Raw genomic sequence first — 19,932 nt, forward strand, 5'->3', positions numbered from 1 at the left:
CTTTGAAATGGTTGTTTTCACAAATTACAGCATGAATTTAAAATCAGGTGATAGCTCAATATTACAAAGTTGATGAAAACTGTACAATGTACATTGTGTGTGATGATTCTTTCTAAATATTCCATATAACATACAAATTACCTGTAATACATTACACTAAATAGTAAATAACAACATCTGTAGCCATGATACCCCTATTACTACTCTCCACTCTTGTTGGTGTTTTGACGGCTCAAGATCAGATAGCTGATAATACCCCCTCCCTTATATTGTTCACTGTTAACGACTGTGCTGATTGTGACCAAGCGAAAGTAGCCTGGAATCAGCTGGCCAAGTTGAAGCCAGAGGGGATAAAACTTGTAGAGGTATGTGCTTATTTTTGTGTGCATTTTAAACAGTTATATTTATTTGGTCATGTCTTTCTTTGCAGTTCGTTTAATGTTCAATCATAGTTTAATCTTTAGTAATGGTATGAATCCCTTATTAATCAGTTTATGAATTACAGTTCACTGGCTTATTTCTATTGAAAACAAGACAAACAAAAACCATTCTGGTAAACAGCTTCATCATCTTAGGCACAACAAACAAGGATGTAATTTACAATACAACGAAGCAATTATTAGCTACTTAGTTTTTGAAATACCGTTTGTAACTCATCTGAATATCCTCAGGTTAATTGTGATATAGAGGACAAAAAGTGTCACGACCACCAAGTAACTAAATTACCCAGGTAATACATAAATTAAATAACTGATCAATTAAATTTAACACGAACTTACTTTAAGTAACTAATCAATTAAACTGCTTAAATCTTGTAGCAAAACTGCTGGAAATAGATTTACTGTTGTGTAATTGTGGAATATTTTTCTGCATCCCAATTGCTTTTGTTTGATACATCATGGTCAAACTCAGAAAAACAGAGTGGGGCTAGAATTGCCGGACCCCTAACACCCAATCGCACTGCCTTCTCAACTACTAAACTAATAACCTTTTCAGTGTACTGTTCGTGTTGAGTAACGGTGTAAGGGAGTTCCAAGAAGATTACAGCGTGGACACTCTGTTGGAATTTGTGGAGAATTCCATCAAAGTTCTCCTCCTCGTAAGATTTTTAATCAATCGGATATTTGATGTTGTTCACTAAAATGCTAGAGCCTAGAATGTTTTCGCATTATGATGACGTGTAAGTAGTTACCTTGATAATACATACGTGTGTCTGATTTGCCACATGCGTTTTTAAGATTTTCCCGCTCTTGAGATTATTTGACTCCAGTCATCGAGGATCATTGATTCCAGGCTATGAGCTTTTGTTTTCATTGGGGTCTGATTGAGTCTCAGACTAAATGGGCGCCTCAAATATGATATGGTTGACTGTACTGGGAAATGTTTAATTAAATACAAAATTAGCGTTATACAAAGAGTAATTAGTAATAAGAATCGCTCGTTATACAAAGAGTAATTAGTAATGAGAATTGCTCGAATTTTGAGTGGGCCAAGAACCATCGTGGCCTTAAACCTGGACCACCTACCCCGGATCCTGGAGCCTGGTGACACGTGTCATGTGAAATAATGGTCCACCTCCCCACCAGTATCATATCTAAATAACAGACAAATTGTCCACCCATTTAATTTTTCTGGTTATCTTTAACTCGGAATCACCTTGCCAGACCACATCTTGCCAGTCTTCGAGCTGTCGTCGTTTATTGAGGGATGGTATAAATAGAGTTGCCGAATTGAGCGGCTCAGATAGAGGTGTTGAGAAGTTTAACTCCGTTTTGGGCAGCAGAAAATTCTCGTACCAGTGGCAATATTCGATTTTCTGATACAGATCATGTAAGGCGCAATGACAATTTTGTATTCTAACAACACTATATGCTTAAAATTTTCGGTGCGCGCAACGCGCGTATCAACACGTTTGGCAGATTTACGTTGTCAAATACCGCCACGTTGCAAATATGATTACGCTTCCTATATTACCCCTTACGACTAAGGTCACCGCACTTTAATACGTGTCACACACTTACATCACTAACCTTGATACCACCAGGGAGAGAATTTGCTGGAAACTGAAGAAACCCGATTAATCCATCTGGAGGAGTCGGACATGGACGTTTTGGGAAAATCTCATGCTCTAGTGTACTTCATGTACGACGAGTAAGTACTGAAACTTGATACGACTTTGGGTATTTGTTGATAAGCTACCAATTTACCATGTCAGATTAAGCCTGCCATCTGCTGGCTATAAATCAGTGCACTTCTATAACTTTATGTTATCACTTAAAAGAGGTACTTTACATGTAGCTAGGAACCATGAAACCCGCATGATTGGCAATTAATACAAGATCTTAATCCCACAATTGATTCTCAGAGAAAAAGAGCACGTAGAAGACTTCGTGTTGAGTCTCCGAGCCCACTTATCAGAAGAGTTCAGTCTTCCGGTATACATCATAGACTGTGATAAACTGAGTCACATCTGTGTGAAAGCTCCCTTCTCAGTGCAACTGCTGCCTTGTATAAAGTTCCTAGGCGAGCAGATATTTACCTACACTGGGGACTTCCTGGTGGAGAGACTGGAGTATTGGCTGCAGGTGTTCGTGTTTAAAACGAGGGTAAGGGAGGCTTACACCTCGTTCTGTTTCAGTGCTTTCCTCCTAGCTCTCTTGGGTAGCAAGTCCCACTTCATGGTTCATCTCCCCACTTCATTATCCTGAACTGTAACTATTTCAGGAACCTGAGGTGGACATCTCCGTGGAGACTATAGATGAGGACCAGGAGATAGCCGTCTGATCTACATAACGTCGGAAAGTGAACATGCTAATATTGCTTACATGGAGGGTGCTTTACTGGCCTTCTATCTCAATGAGTAAGTCACCTACCTGCATCACCTGTGTTCAGTTTCGATAAGCTTTAATAGGTCCACCAGTCTTATCTCACTGTGTGACATTGTGACCACCCCACCTTGATTCACGCTTGAAGGGGGCTAAAGTCAACAAATTATATTACAATCTTCAGTTTACCTATTCAAGACAAGCTGTTCAGTAATATTTTGACTTAAAAGCAACTTAATTTCAGCGAAAGCACAGAACTGGAGGATATGTTTAAGCTGCTGTCTAAAAAATACCGCGACACCAAGGACCTCCAAATATTTGCTATCAACTGTGACGAATACAACGCTCCTAAAGCATGTAGAGAAGTGAGTGCCACCTTCTTTTAAACTGTCTTGACATTTTTACCAACTTTAACTGACTTTTACGAACTTTTACTGACTGTTATTGACACTTTTACTGGCTTTTATTGTCTTTTATTAACACTTTCACAAATTTGTCAGTCAATTGTTCAGAATAATTTCCCTGAAAACATAGGTCGCTCAATAATAGGTATATATATCATCTTATCATGATATAATATATTGATGATACAAAATAAATGATCGGGTTAAGGTCAAACAATTGTTTCAAACAACGCAGGATCTCTTCGGACACTACTTTGTTTGAACATGATTGAAACAATTGTTTGACCTTAAAGTTAACACGTCGTTTCATTTTGTATAATCAGCTCTCGGCTCTCCGATAGGGGTACCGTCAGCTGACAGCTGACGACACCTCTCAAGTATTACATTTTGATGTAAATCATATTTAGCTAAATTTTCACCATCTCAGATGACTGACTTATGTATTATATAATATTATTATGTATTATATTATTATAACTCCAAAAGCCTAAGAAACCACTTGGTCCAGCAGCAAACATCAGACCTCTCACCCTCTCAAACTGCTCCAGAAAATTACTGTCAATGATTACCCTAAAACGTATCCAAGGCAAGCTAGATCAGTACACCGGTCCTACACAAAGTGCTTACAAGAGAGGTAGAAGTTGTGGCGATATAATTTGGTCTCAACGTATGCTAACCTCAGTGGTACTTAGAAAGCATTGGAGCTACCACAGAATGAGTATAGACATGTCAAGTGCCTTTGACACCATCAGCAGAGAAACAGTACTCAATGTTCTTGAAGATGCTGGCTGTACTAGTGATGAAATTAGGATGGTACGGCTCCTACTATCAAACACAGTGTTGAAAGTAAAAGTCAATAATACTGTATCAATTGAGTTCCAAAGCACAACTGGAGCATTTCAAGGAGATGCACTATCAGGTAATCTATTTACTGTTGTTGAAGCCGCTGCACTTATTCACCTCAGATCTGTACTCTCCCAAGTATCATCAACACCTTACCCAGTAAATCATCCAATCCCTAATCCTCCTATCTCAGAAGAATTCATGCCACTCGAAACAGAATACTCTGATGATATTGACTTTAATAACACTGAACTTGCTCCACTCAAAGAAATGCTTCCTATCGCTAAAGATATATTCCAGCAGTGGGACCTTCATATCAATTCTTCCAAGACTGAATTTGTCCATTTTTATTTAGCAGATCCTAAACCCACTGTTAAACGCAAGGTGATTGTTGGAAAAGTGTATAGAGGTGATGAAGAGTGGCGCTCTAACAAAACTTTAGGATCGTTGATGTGCACTGTTAAGGATATCAAGAATCGAATATTCCTTGGTAATGTTGCCTTTAGTAAATTTCAGAAAGTTTGGATGAAGAGCAAGATTTCAGTCCAAAGGAAGATCAAAATCTACGAGGCACAAGTAGTCTCTATTCTACTCTACAACTGCAACTCCTGGGCTGCACCACTAGCTTCGTTGAATGAACTTGATATTGCTCATCGCAAACACCTCCGAAGAATCCTCAACATCAGATGGCCTACTGGGGTTATTTCTAATGAGGCACTCTATGCTCGTTGTTATGTCACTCCCTTGTCTGTGAGAGTCTCTAAGTTTCGATGGAGAATGTTAGGACATATCTTAAGAGGACAGGAAGACTCACCAGCATACACCTCTATGAGTATTGCTGAAAGCTATGTTATTTGCTATAAATTCTGATATTTTTATGGAAGGGAGGCGGGGTAGACCATGTTTAAACTTATTAGATGTTATTAGAAAAGACTTGACTAGTAGAAATCTTGATATTAGACTTAAGAATTTGACTGATTTCGAAGACCTTAGATTTTTGGCTTTAGATAGGGAGGAATGGAAGAAGTTAGAAGATGGTTGATATTTTTGTTTTCTTTTTTATGCGTTTTGATATCTATAAGGTGCCTAGGATGCTCTTTTAAAGAGATATTTCGTACTTTGAAAGATTTACTACTACTACTATATTATTATTATAATATATTATATTACAATAATGACTTTAATATAATATATTGAATATTGATTATTGATGAATGTCATATTTAGCTAAATTTTCACCATCTCGTCTCAGATGACTGACCTTCCGACTGTGAAACACGGTTTCATGGGACGACTGGCAAAAGAGATAAGCTTCACCACGGAAGAGCAGTACGATTCTCACATCGTCAGACTTCTCAATATCCTGGCGGAGGGTGGACACATATTGGTTAGTACCACTATCAGTATGTTTTTTCCTCCTTTTTGGGTTCCCTCATCCACCAAAATGGTTTTTTTTCTTGTCGTCAAAACAGGGGGAACTTGTAAATGATGAATTCCCTCAAATACGACAAAATACGTCAAATACGTCGATGACAACTTTTTTGCGCTGGATTACTTTTGTAATCTGGTTTTGATCATGATTGTAAATCAAAGTAAAAGCAATAAAACAATATTCAACACAAATTATCATAAAGCCTTTAAAGAACTACCTAACATTTAAGCGGCTACATATCTGAAAGTATACATACTAGATTAAATCATAGATTGACATTGACAAACATAAATTAACAAAAGCACATTTACAATCTTAACACCATTTTGCCGCTTTCTTACTTCCACCATTCCTAGAGAAGGAACTTGGGGAAGATATTTGAGCTGACAATTTCAAATATCGGCGAGCAAATTCACCGATATGACGTTAGCTTTGTGTACTACTATTCGTCAGCGTGAGTGTGTCAGCATGGTTCAGGGCCTTTCACTTGGTTCCTGCTCGGTTTTTTTGCTATTCGTGTTGAGCATTCCTTTGTGTATGTCTAAATAATGCATGTCGGCGGTTCAGACACACATCACATCCTGAATCCGACCCTTGATTCATTTTCTACAGATAAGAAATCCTCACCAACTTGTGTACACAAATTAATCGCACTCATTATTGTGAAGTGATTGATCGGGAGCGCCCTTCGTACTTTCTGACATCTTCGGACTAATTTTACTGAGTCTGCAATTGACTGAATGTACCTTCCCTTAGAAGGTTTTATGTTTAAGGCTCAAGGTTATTCATTGTGGTTATAGAATCATTAATGAACAGCGTTTGACATAGAATTTGCTTTCAAAAGTTCCAACCCGAAATCAGACTAAAAGGGCGCTCCCTAACAAATACCTGAATCACAGCTAGACCACCTGCTCATTCCCGACCCCTTGTTTTCTCTTTCCTGACACGTTTTCTCTTCCCAGCTGCGGGAGGTGTCCAGAGTGTGACAAGGTGTGGGGTGATATTCACGTCCTCTATGCTAACCACCCCCTCATCTTACCGGGCAGGGTAGATTGTAACTTTAACCGTGGAACCTGCAAACAAGCTGATGTAGGTATACCTTCTGGAACATTCTAGATCGTTCTGGTATAGTGTAGCAAATGTCCTGTTTCGTTCATTGAAAAAATAGCACTGTTTGTGAGTGTTTTTTCCAGCCTCTAAATTCACCTACCCCTAGACTCGTGGCTCTGAAATCGCAGTGTACTACAAGGGTGTTTATCACAGCAAATACAGTGGCACCTTCAAATACGGCCCGATTTTCAAATTTTTAGAGAAAATGTACAAGTCGCCGCCTCCTGGTGTGTTCATTGTAGAACCTGAGGACAGATATGTCGATCGAAAAAAACGGCTAACAAAAGTAAGACATTTTTCAGGATTCAATCGTTTCTAAATTTTCCTTTTTTTGTTGGTTTTTGTGGTTGTTTGAGGGAATTCATTGCGAAAATTTTGCGAAAGCTTCGGTTATCTAACAGTTGGTTTTCTAAAACAGGATGAGGAAAAAGAAGCAACAGTTGATGATATCCCAAAAGGAGAGAAAATAGACGAATCTTCCGATGCACCTGTGAGTCCCGTTTTGAAGAAGAACTAAAACATTTTGCGTTCAAAATTGCTTAAATATTTCTCAAATCTACACTCTTTCAATTGCGTTTAGAATCGCTCAAATATTTCACATTTAACGGATATATATGCACTCTTACAGGAGCGATCAGGACACGCCTTGATTGTGACGTCAGAGAACTTCAACTACACCCTAACCAACAACAAGCTCGTATTCCTCAAGTTCTTTGTGCCGTGGTGTGGTCACTGTCAGAAACTTAAACCTACCTGGAAACTCTTAGGTTGGTGGAATGTTAATTAGTTGGTGGAATGTTAATTAGTTGGTGGAATGTTGGTGGAATGTTAATTAGTTACAATAAAACCCCGATTTACCGCGAAGTTTGAAGGAGGGGAAACATCCGCTGTAAATCGGGGTTCGCGGTAAATCGGGGTTTTGTTTTTTTTAACATTATAAAATCGGGATTTGACTGTACTTGATTTGTTAATTAAGATAGTTTGTTGAGTAATGGTTTTAGATGTTTTTCCCAAACTTTACCTAATGATTTTTATTCGACCGGTCAATCTGAACTCTAAAATTGTTTTAACAATATCTTTATTTTTATCACAGTAGTTTTATAACTGACCTGCTGACCAAGACTAATTTCACAGCTCAAAGTTTCCGAGACGTATCAGATATAGTTATAGCGATGATTAACTGTCAGAATGAAGAGCACCTGTGTAAGAAACATCTTGTTTACGGTTACCCCACTATGTTCACATTCATTGACGGGAAACAGACTTATAGGTAAGGGTTATCTATTTTATCTTAAATTGATCAGATTTATTGTTGACACTGTGGTTTTGATAAAGTTGTATCTTTGTTCTTTAAAAACATAATAATAAAATCCATTTGTACGTGACATTCACCACCGGAAAGCACAACTCCAGAAAAGTAACTAAATCAAGTTAAATCCGTGAAAACAAATGGAAATGTTAATATTTCCATGTTAACATTTTTAAACGGCTGGGGGTTCACCCTGAATTTTTTGTGAAACTTGGTTTCGAGATAGCAGTTGACCAACAAACTAGGACCGGTGACCGAACTTTTGAGGGGGTCCCGGACCCCAACCGCCAAACGGTGCCCGCGGGGCAGCCACGCCCATATTTGGTCCAAATTAGGCCCAATTTAGCCAAATACCCTGAACATGCCCAAAACCCAGATTGTAGCTAGTGGTCCCCTGAACTCGTATATGAATTTTCATCAAGATTGGACAAAAAATGACTGAGTTATGAGCCAAAAACCATATGACCATATTTGGGCATACGCACCAAATTTGATCGATTTTGGCCCATAAATTGGTCAAATATCAATATTTTTGAATGAAACCAACTTTATATGGAAGATAAGCCTATACTACAGATTCTCTATGATTATCAGCTCAATATCTACCTAACTGTGGATTATGTGTTCAATTAATTGCAAAAAATGAACAAAATCGCCCATATCTCAGTTCGCGATATTTGCGAAACTGATTTCGTTCAAAACAATAGAACTCAATAGGGTTTCAATATTTTTACATGAAATTTTCAGAATCAACGTAGAATCGCATTTCGACCTTAAGTTTTAATATGGAATTTTGAGTTAGGCCTTTAAAAAAATTTGGCGGCCAAATTCTGAAAAATGCCCGGCAAATTTCAGAATTTGGCCGCCAAATTTTTTTAAAGGCCTAACTCAAAATTCCATATTAAAACTTAAGGTCGAAATGCGATTCTACGTTGATTCTGAAAATTTCATGAAAAAATATTGAAACCCTATTGAGTTCTATTGTTTTGAGCGAAGTCAGTTTTGCAAATATCGCGAACTGAGATATGGGCGATTTTGTTCATTTTTTGCAACTATTTGAACACAGAATCCACAGTTAGGTAGATATTGAGCTGATAATCATAGAGAATCTGTAGTATAGGCTTATCTTCCATATAAAGTTGGTTTCATTCAAAAATATTGATATTTGACCAATTTATGGGCCAAAATCGATCAAATTTGGTGCGTATGCCCAAATATGGTCATATGGTTTTTGGCTCATAACTCAGTCATTTTTTGTCCAATCTTGATGAAAATTCATATACGAGTTCAGGGGACCACTAGCTACAAGTAGAGCACCTAAAATCTGGGTTTTGGGCATGTTCAGGGTATTTGGCTAAATTGGGCCTAATTTGGATCAAATATGGGCGTGGCTGCCCCGCAGGCACCGTTTGGCGGTTGGGGTCCGGGACCCCCTCAAAAGTTCGGTCACCGGTCCTAGTTTGTTGGTCAACTGCTATCTCGAAACTAAGTTTCACAAAAAAATCAGGGTGAACCCCCCCCCCCTTAAACAAAAGTTAACATTTCCGCGTTTATTCAGATACAGAGAGGAGCGGACGCTGAACAACTTAATAGATCACGTCAAGGAGAAATATTACACCGCTATAGAAGACGATCTGAAGTTTAACACTAAGCCTTTCCGTATCTCCAGTCAGAATGTGTGGAATGTTCTTGGAGTAAGGTGGGTGAAATTGTTCTACTTCTCTTGTATATGTAATTGTGCCCCAGAGTCTTGTGCCCCAGAACTTCATGCCTCAGAACTTCGTACCCCAGAACTTCGTGCCCCAGAGTAGGATTAACCGATTGTGGTTAGAGTTAGAGTAAGGGTAATGTTGCGGTTGGAGTTGAAGTTAGGGTTTGAGTAAGGGTAATGTTGCGGTTGGAGTTAAAGTTAGGGTTTGAGTAAGAAACTTTGGGGCACGACAACCTGACTATTTATATTTCGCTTGCTTTAGTTTAGTCGTATCCATGAAAATCACCATCAAGTCTGTCATTTGGTGTATTCAAAAAGACAACAACTTTGTTTTTAATTTCTTCGTTTATGCATTCCAGTGTAACAAATTCTTCATATAAGAATTAAATGCTCCCAACCAATAACATAATACTCAATAAATATAATAGATTTGTAGTGTTTTTATTACTTTAAATAATATATAATAATATAAAGTTGGTCTACCATCCAGGAAGTACACGATGGTACTGTTCACAGCGGAGCAGTGTAATGCTTGTGTTATGAACCAGCACTACTTCGAGGAAACGTGGAAAGCCGTTAAGTCACAGACTATGCTGAATGACAAGCTCATGTTGGCGACTGTTTACTGTCAGATTGATTTGGATCTCTGTAAAGAAATGGGCGTCACGCAGGTAAAATTTAAATTTAAATAATTATTATTCATTTATATTATGTATTATTAGTTATTTATCATGAATTATAAATTGGGTATAATCGTAAATCGCCACTCTTCTCCTTCAACTTAATTTTTTATTTTCTCACATAGTTTCATGACTACTTTTGGTGTATTATATGTTTAATATTAATTCTAATCTACTATCGCTGTACATTGTGTGATTCACACAAATTAAACCAATGCATTATGATAACGTTAATCTTCAAAGTGACAAGACATGAAATTATATACAATTTTCATTCGGAGTGTATTCTGTCTTCTTCAAATGTTTACCCTTGAAAATCCGTGGATCAATACTATGAACTAACTGTCAATCAACAAAAAGGTTTAAAAACAATGAAATGTACAGGTAAATTACTAAATTCTACCTGAAACTGTAAAAGTTTAAAACGACCCTATCATCTCGTTTAAACGTTTTTCAATATGAAAAAGTACAAAGTAATGAATGATTATCAAAATATAAAAAAACGGTGCACCGTAAGTAAAAACTTTCTAACACGGACTTTTTAAAACACAGTGTAGACTTTTGTAATTTTTCTATCCATGGTCTCTATATTAATATTAATGTATAATGTATAATGTATAATGTTAGAACTTAGAACAGTAAAGTCCTCACTCCTCATATAATAATCAGATCCCGATTGAGCGATGTCAGACTTTTCTTGAGGTACGAATCAAAGCTGTGTTACCTCCAGTAGGTCCTACTGCTGGTACTCTGAAATGTGAAATATTTATTAACCAGACAGCTTCCTCGTCAAATAGTAAAGCTCCAAGATACTGACAAAGATAAGGCAATTAAATGAATATTCTAAACTTAGAATTTGTTACTTGGATTGTCCTAAGATTAAATCTAATTTAACAACTATTATTATGACTAAATGTAGTTAATTATTGTACCTGTGATACCTCACTCAGTGCTCTAATCCCTCAGTCTAATCTGAACCACATTCCTTTCTTACTTTGGGGTGGAACATCTTGAAATGGGCAATTATACCCTCGGTGATTGTTGATCCAACGAAATGGTCTGAGAGAATTTATTATTAGAAAAACATTTCTCGTCGAAATGTATACATTTTGATCACCTAAGTTTCGTAGATCCAACACAGAAGATATAGGTTTAAGCTATAAGATTGAAAGACAAAAGAAGGGCCTACTAGTTCACTCTAGACATTACGCTAATATATCCCAGACTTTTTTGATTTGGTTCAGTTTCTCAGCTGTCAGGGTCTGGTTCAGATAGTTTTCATCAAGGAGAATATCCCAAATACTGTGGCTCTTTTCCAGACACTCACAAACGTCTCCATTCTCTTCTTTAGTCTCTTCTGTCTCCTCTTCTTCTTCAGCAGGACACCCAGAATCCACTTCTGTGACATTACCAGTTCTGTCCTGACTCAGGATGCTCTTCCAGGAGATGAACCTGACTTCCTGGTGCTTCTTTTCTACATCGGAACATCTCCCAGCGTTGTATAACTCTGAAATTTCTCCTGTACTGAGCACTTTTCTAAAGATATAGTTTCATCAGCTGCCCACCAAATATTTCCCTTGCTGATGGGGTGGCAGCTTCTTGTCCCAGAGTGATGACACCCCCCTCTTCTAATGGAGCTGAGGAAACACTTTTAGACCCTATCAGAGTACCATTATAGTAGGTCCTTATTGTCCCAGTGCTTGTTGACCGGCTTTGACATTGATGAGTCCACGTGTTGAGTACTGTAACAGCACTTGCCAGGTAATTGCCGCTGTTGTGAATATAGTTGTAGATACCACTATCTGATATTAGGATCTCCCAGCTGTGTGTGGACGTTTTGTAGCTTAACCAGGATCTGTATTTACCAGTCAGCTGTTTCTTTACCCATGAACACACCGTTAGGGAGTCTTTGACCTGGCTCATATCAGGTGAAAACTTTACGTAGTCACCAAGGGTGGCACTGAACTACAGTGCCTTTGCTAAGGATCCCTCTGAGGCCGATATAGTGGGGATGGTGCAATGGAGGGCTAGCAGGGCTGTCAATAGTTTCCAGTACATCATGATCTTTCTGTAGAATCCTTATTTTCCTAGACGTGTTATTTATCTTACGACTTGTTTTACTAATAAATGATACCATAAATCGCAGCATTGATTATTATATGTACATTGTATATGTAAATAATTCTTTAGTGCGAATAAAGTGTATATAGTGCATACAATTCCAAATATCGGCTACTGACACGAGAAATTAAATTGGGATATTGATTTCAATAAATTGCATTCTGATTATAATGCGACTATAATAAAAGTCTTGGTATGAACTTGGCTTTGGAACACTGGTACTTGTGACTTTTATTTAGAAATAATGTTTATAATATCTACTACAGTAACGACTAACAAAGTCCCGATAGTAGATGCCATAGAATCGTGATAGAATGAAGAATCTGAAATGAATGCGGGCTTGATGGATACAATATATTGATATTGCTAGGAAACGATACAAAATTCCTTAGCAGATTAATGTAATTAACTAATTTTTTTTATTTTTTATTTTTTATTTATTTTTTTTTAATATGCAACCTACTAAAACCAAAGGAGCCCTCCTCGGGTCATTCCTCTCGCATTTGCGAAAGTCGTCCCGAAGGTGTAAAAGGAGGACAGGATTTGTTCCCGCCAAGCTCTTACATCGCTAATTGTCGACCATCGGCCTTCACTGAAGGTAAGTTTTTTTAGAGTGGAGGCCGACAGTCAGCATGGGATGCAGGGCCAAGCGGGAAACAACGTCAAGGCCCCCTTCCACTTGGGCCATGTTGGTTTTGGCAGATACTGTGGTAATAAAATATGAAGTGAATGAGTGAAATGAAGTGAGTGAAAAGGGTTTAAGAGAGGATGCTGGAGGAGCCTGTAAGGAATTTAGGAAAGGAAGGAAGCAGGGCATGTACTACAAAAAAACAGCTACTAGTAGTACTACAAGATTGTAACAATAACCGATAAAAATTAAATAACATAGACAGCAATAAAAATGGAGTGGACATATTGCCCTAATCGGCCAAGATCGACACAATAGAACTTTTGTGACCTATTTTATCTCCTGTAAGTGATAGCTTAAGAAGTTTGATATACCCCTGCCAGATCGGCAAGTCTCCTGAAATTAATTAACTAATTGATTAATGTTACTGATCCAGTAACACCGTAGAAGAGATGTGTGTGATGCAGGCCATTCCAACGACTAGGAGGAGACCTCTTCATGTAGCATGTATGTGTATGATCCATTCTGTGCTAGGCCTTCAAAGTGGAAAAATTTGGCTATTGAAAAATTTTAATCCATAATCAGACAATACTATTACTATAGTTGGAAGAACAGATGACCGGAAAAAGAAAGGTTACTAAAATCAAACCGAATGAGACATTTTAGATTGATTTAATTTCTCTACATTAGTGCAGCCAAATGTGCTTCAATTTGGGTGTAAGATAATCATAAAATAGACATTGATCTATCAATAGTGATTTTATAAAATAGTAATGGAATACAATGAAGTTAATAATATACTTCACAGTTAATATCTGCACAAGTTTCGAGAATAAACTGTGTCGTAGACCAACCTCAATTGTGAACAGCTTTATACTAGAATTTGAAACGCTAAAAATTCAATCTCAAACTCAGGAAAGCATTACGTAAAATAATCGCCCAATTTTCCTGTTAAAATTATGATTTAACGAAACAAAATCAGTAAACGCATCGATACGGTACCGTTAAATCACAAATAATATCTGCAATAAGATCGTTATTTGTTAAAGATTTAAACTCTTTATCTAAGATCCGAGTTTATAAACACAAAATAATTATATTATCAGATGATAGTTGCCTAGTTTTGAGTTTTGATTTTCCAGAGTTATTCGAAAAACCCAGTCACCGATAAAGAACTATTTCTATCAATACCGGTCATAAAGATCTGTGCGCAATAATGCTGGGTATTACCGACGTACCAAGACTGTCTCCACAGCCGACTATCCTATCATATTCACCGTTAACTCCAATGATTTTACTACTGAACCAACATAATGACAAAACGTTTGCAGCTTTATTGTGATTTCATTGGCTGGAACTTAATATTTAAAGTGCACGCCTACTCATGACCTGTAGAATTCGAAAATCAAAACAACCAGCGATTTTGGTTTTGATAAACTGAGTGGCAACAAAAATCTCAGCCCTGCAACTTAAACTCAGCCACCCCGACGCAGCCTTGAAATATATATCGTGTTTGCAAGGTTATGATGGGAGTGAGCCGACTTGAGTAAACAAGAAGTAGCACTAACCCCGCATGGGTTCAAGGGGTTTAAAAGTGAAAAGAAAAAAATTGGATAAGAATAAAAGTTAGCAATGGACGAATGTTGATGAATTATATTAACTTGTTTAATTAACCTTAACATAAGACACAAGTATTCATTGTGAAAAACCGTTTTTTGCATAAAATATGAGCTCTACTGACCATAGAATGGTTATATAAATTCCAGTTTTAATTCCCATCTTTAATTGCAGGTCCCATACATAGTTCTATACGATATAGACGAGAAGATAGATCCGGGAGCAGCCCCCTCAGAGCCTCTTTTACACCCTTTCTTATCAGTACAGTCTCACATAAACAGTTCTCCTAACCATCTTGCTATGGACGTTATCGCCTGGCAGAAGAAAAGCAATGATATGAGGGCAGAGATCGAGGTGATATTCGTTTGTTATATGATAATTTGTTGATGTTACAATATGTTATCTTGTTGTGGGACTTAACGGCAATTCGGTAGTGTGGCAAAGCACGGTTAACGCACGGTTAAGACACGGTTAAAGCACAGTTAAGGCACGGTTAAGGCAAAAGGGTTGCATAAGGCACGGTTCTTAAGGCACGGTCAACGCACGGTTAACGCACGGTTAAGGCACAAACTGCCCAAAAGCAATATTAGAGTAGCATCAATCAGCCACTTAAAATTCACTTCTCATTTTGCTTTTAAAAAAGCAAAAATTACGAACCATCCCTTGCAGGAAGAGAAATCTCGGGAGAGGCGTGCTGTTGAGATTAGTGCTAAATCTTCCACACCTAAAGCTGCCCCTAAAACAGAAGCTGTGACTGAACTAGGAGATGATAATTTCAAGGCTCAGCTGAAGAAAAGTACGTTTTTTTTGTGTGATCTGTTAGTTTATTGACTATTTATCGCAATCCCCGATTTACCGCGGGTTTTTTCTTTCCCCAAAGTCCGTGGTAATTCGGGGTTTTACTGTGTCGAGAATTTGTAATATTAAATATCAAGAATTCGTAATTATAAATATAAAGAATTCTAAATTATAAATGTCAAGTATGAAGGTGAAGGTAACTTCACTGGTTAACCTTGTAAATTATAACAAAAACTCAACATGAATATCTCCTAAACCAGGCAGGTTCACGCTGGTAAAGTTCTACGCGCCATGGTGCGGGCACTGTAGAAAGTTAGCCCCCATCTGGACGGAAATTGGAGAACACTACATCAACCAACAAGATGTTGTGCTGGCTAAAGTGAACTGTGACGCTCACGAGAAACTATGTGACAAACACAAGGTATAGTAGGTCATGTTTTAGAGATTGAGTTTTAACTTATTGTGCTATGAAATGTAAGCTTACTTAATTAGCATATTCAACATAAGATTTAACACATTACACACAAAATATTAACGTCTCACTTCCAGGTTAACGTCTTCCCTGCCCTGTTCCTGTTCGAGAACGACAAGAAACTGAAACACGCCTGTAAGCGCCGTAAGAAGGAGGATATAATGCAGTTTGTTGATAAGTTCCTGAAGACTGCACCTGCTGACGGTAGTGGTGAGTAGCTTATCTTGTTATCTCCTTCTTCAAATTGTTATCACATATTTAGTGTTGGTATTTCGGACTTGAAAACTGTTGTTATAGACGTTTTCACCACTCTTTTTAAAAATATCATCATTAACGTAATCTTGCTTTGCAGCCCCAGTAGAACCTGTGGAGGAACCAGAACTAGTGCCAGAGAAGAAACTAAACGGAGTTCAGGGCGCTGTGTGGCAGCTGGACAAGGAGGACATGTTGATGCTCCTCGAAGATAAGAAGAAAGATTTCCTGTTTGTGCTGTATTATTACGGGTACGTTATAACTTATAACATTTAAACTTATTGGAGATATTATCTACTATCAATTAATTACTGTTTAGTGTTTTCATTGTCATACCACGGATAATCGGCGAATTTATTCCGTACTTTTTACAATTTATCGTACATGATTATATTACCCACTTGAAAGTGGTACTTTGATACCTGCATACCTGGCCAGTTAATTATATTTAAGTGACATAAAGCATTCTTGTTCTATATTTGTAACCCCCCAAACCCCTCACTCGTTGTATCCCAGGAGTGAGAAGAAGCTAATGTATAAGCTGAGTGACACGTGGGACAGGATAGCCACCATGTACATGGATGATAAGAGAATCACAATGGGTCGAGTAGACTGTGATATAGAGGTTATTTAACTGCTGTGTAATTAGTTAATTAATTAATGTTGTGTTATTAGTTAATTAATTGACCGCTGTGTAATTAATTAATTAATTAATGTTGTGTAATTAGTTAATTAATTAACGTTGTGTAATTAGAGTTTGGTCACAAACGATAAGTTGCGAGTTTGAATCTCGTTATGAAGTAACGGTTTTGTTCGGTTTCTGTTTTATTTTGCGTCTAGTGCGAAGAGATCGCTGGTGAGCTCCCGACTAGAATTTTGAGAGTTTATGATATTTATCATCTGACTAGTTCCTCTTTTCAGTTGAACCTTTGTTTACGCTACCAGTCCAACACAAGGAAAGATTACCCTCAACTATTCTTATATGATAAGCATTTGAACGTTAGTTTCGAGTGTATGAAACGAGGTGAAGCCCAACTGATTGAGTTTATCGAGAGTCACATGGAGAAGAAATCCAAGGGAGAACAGGCCAAAGATGAACTTTGATAACTTATTGTTGACTTGATATACATACAATATTATAATACTTTTTATATAGTAAAATAATTTTTATTTTTGATATTTTTGTACAGGAACTTATATATTTGATATTGAGTTCACCAGTTTTTTCAGTGGGAAATTATGTAATTTGGTTTGATATTTTCGGAAGGCTAGCTATAAAGTCAATTTGCCCCGAGTGTCGGGTATGTGGAAAAATTAGAGTTCCGTTAAATCTTGGCTTTAGGTATCTTTAGAATAACCTTAAAAATAGATCTCTTGACGGTTTTTTCGCGTTTCTCAGTAAGGATCATTCGAGCATTTTCGATATTTTGTGTCATTTTAATTAGGGTCTAACACGTATTTAAATTGTCTTTCTATTTTTATTGACTGGGTTTATTACCTTGTGTAAGACTATTTCTCGTATTTTGATATGTGGTTTGAAAGTTTATTATCAGAAATGTATATTGATCAATATCATCTAAAAAACACCGCAATTTATAATCAAACACTCACTTTTTACATTTTATATTGTACATAATGTCATGAATGTAAAACATTAAGATTTCCCCTACTAATATAGAGTTATCTCGACTAGCAAAATGTTGTAACATAAACTTTTTATACTTTTATAAACTTTATAGCTTATACAATATACATTTATACAATTTTATTCTCGTTATGATATTTTTACATGGGTATTTCAATCTATATTTGACTGTATTATAACTATAAGATCAAATTTATTTTTGAACTACTGACTTAAAGACGGAGTTTTTTATTTTCATCAGTCGAACTTTAAAATGTTGTTCTAACCACTAACAAAACATTGCTTGTCAAAGAAAATACTTAGAATTAGATGTTAGAACACTCAATTTTAAAGTGACTAAAGCTTCAAACATGATATCTTTCTCACTTTGTGCCACACCATTCGCCAAGGTAGATTAATTATAGAACTGGTATGATAACCAATTCTAATAGTAATGGTTTACGAAGCTGCTCTGCTCTGCAACTATACCGACCTTCACATAACCATTAATTTTCACTTATTACGTGACGCGCTTGTTTCAGAGCGTGCTAAATCTTACCTGGGGACCTCAGGCTATCATGTTCATAAACAGAGATTAGGCGGAATGACAGGCTGAGCGCGGCCCAGTAAGCTAAATCGATCTATCTACACTCGATCTTCGAGATTTTTCTAAAAGGGCCCCCCGACAGTTGAAACAAACTTGAATCGCGGTGTATTTTGGACGCTGATTCCGAATCACCCGGGTGATTGATATATGCCCCATGACATAGGGTTAAAAATAAAATGCTTCCTTGGCTGTTGTGTGTTGGTGAGATATTGCCATTGGCGAATTACAACTGTCTCGATCACGTGATATGGCCATATTATAACATATAACTATAATATAATAAGGAATTTGGTCTAATTTCTCGTTCATCGTTCGCTAGGGTTAGGAATTTCAGCAAATGCTTGGATCAGATTAGAGGGTTAGGGTTTCAAATAGTTGTTAAGGGCTGTTATTAACCACGGTACCAATTTAGTCAGGTGTTAGTTGCAAGTACCGGGTAATAATCACCTCTCCCATGTCCATGGTATGTAGTACTTTATTTCCTCCAAGAAATTATTTATTTAGAGCTCCTTTTGACTTGGCTAGAACTATACATGGGAGGCCCCGGTTATATCAAGAGAGTCCGTTTCGGAAGGTTCTGAACCCACGATTGAGCGTCTTAAAACTTTTGTTTTATGGAAATTATAGTTTTGCTAGAATTCAGAGTTTCATGTTACTTCTTATTTAATTTAGTGCGGTTAGTGATTATAATTCAGACTTTCAATTTTGGTGGTTTGACACAAATTGAAACGACAATATAGAACAAAATATAGAACAACTAATGGTAGTATAATTAATGAGCGAAAACCTTCTTAAATTGAAAGATGTTTATATAACAATGGAAGTAACCTTTTGATACTATACTAATTAATTGAAACGGTAGAAATTCTTCTCATAACCTAGTTAAAGGAACTCTAAGTCTATGTTGGTGCAATCACCTTTTGATAAGTCTCTCTCTTAGAAATAGTGTAGGAGGGCTGGAATATCACGCGTCTTTGACTGAGTCTCACCGTCAACAGTTTGACTGTCACGAATGGTCTGAAAGCAATATCTTTTAACTATGGCAATAGAAACAATTTATTACGTAACCAACGGGAAACTACTTTAATCCTGCACTCGTAAACATTAATATAAAAGAAATATCAATTCTTACAGCTCTATCAACCAATACTTAATCAACTTAATTATTAAGACAACTACTATTTTATGCTGACGTTATAACTGAACTAATTACCTCGGTTGACGAAGGAGAATCAATTATTCTAGCAGGTATCGGCAAAGGCAGCACGGTTTGAGCAGGAATGTTCGTGTCTCTCTACCTGGGAACGGAAACGTAATTTTGTACAAAGTATATAATTTTGAGAGCACAGAACTACGATTACCAAAGATATTCTTAAACCTATTTATGTAAAAACTAATGGAAAAGGAATTTACCTCGAGAACAACTTCAATCCGTATAATGGTCCTTCAAGTGAGAAGGAGATCGGGAATCTTATCGTCGTTAGCTTACTTCTACCCGA

At 37.1% G+C, this 19,932-nt stretch overlaps 2 protein-coding genes and 1 long non-coding RNA gene across 4 annotated transcripts; 2 read left to right on the forward strand and 1 right to left on the reverse strand.

Annotated features, from left to right (window-relative positions):
- The first annotated feature begins 185 nt into the window (after positions 1–185).
- Positions 186–2,812, forward strand: LOC134819210 (uncharacterized). Its single transcript, XM_063829019.1, has 6 exons — positions 186–365; positions 672–730; positions 997–1,099; positions 2,045–2,151; positions 2,366–2,606; positions 2,725–2,812. The coding sequence occupies exons 1-6, from the start codon at positions 186–188 to the stop codon at positions 2,782–2,784; spliced, it is 750 nt and encodes a 249-aa protein (XP_063685089.1). The 3' UTR covers positions 2,785–2,812.
- On the forward strand, positions 2,781–18,064 carry LOC134819209 (thioredoxin domain-containing protein 5-like). 2 transcript variants are annotated; one of them, XM_063829017.1, is made up of 18 exons: positions 2,781–2,860; positions 3,070–3,190; positions 5,325–5,459; positions 5,861–5,958; positions 6,467–6,593; positions 6,721–6,900; positions 7,033–7,104; positions 7,243–7,381; positions 7,749–7,884; positions 9,482–9,622; positions 10,125–10,305; positions 14,855–15,034; positions 15,350–15,476; positions 15,739–15,899; positions 16,028–16,160; positions 16,303–16,453; positions 16,719–16,827; positions 17,124–18,064. In XM_063829017.1, the coding sequence occupies exons 1-18, from the start codon at positions 2,826–2,828 to the stop codon at positions 17,304–17,306; spliced, it is 2,409 nt and encodes an 802-aa protein (XP_063685087.1). In that variant the 5' UTR covers positions 2,781–2,825; the 3' UTR covers positions 17,307–18,064. The 2 variants fall into 2 exon arrangements, with proteins under 2 accessions (XP_063685087.1, XP_063685088.1); XM_063829018.1 differs by lacking the exons at positions 5,861–5,958; positions 6,467–6,593; positions 6,721–6,900.
- Positions 18,065–19,170: 1,106 nt separating this feature from the next.
- On the reverse strand, positions 19,171–19,932 carry LOC134820039 (uncharacterized). The gene is made up of 3 exons (XR_010160839.1): positions 19,847–19,932; positions 19,647–19,731; positions 19,171–19,450 (listed from the first exon to the last, which is right to left on the reverse strand). It is a non-coding gene; the product is annotated as an uncharacterized LOC134820039 (long non-coding RNA).

This window comes from Bolinopsis microptera, chromosome 8, assembly GCF_026151205.1.
Source record: "Bolinopsis microptera isolate Bmic1 chromosome 8, MBARI_Bmic_1.0, whole genome shotgun sequence".
Taxonomy (NCBI): Eukaryota; Metazoa; Ctenophora; class Tentaculata; order Lobata; family Bolinopsidae; genus Bolinopsis; species Bolinopsis microptera.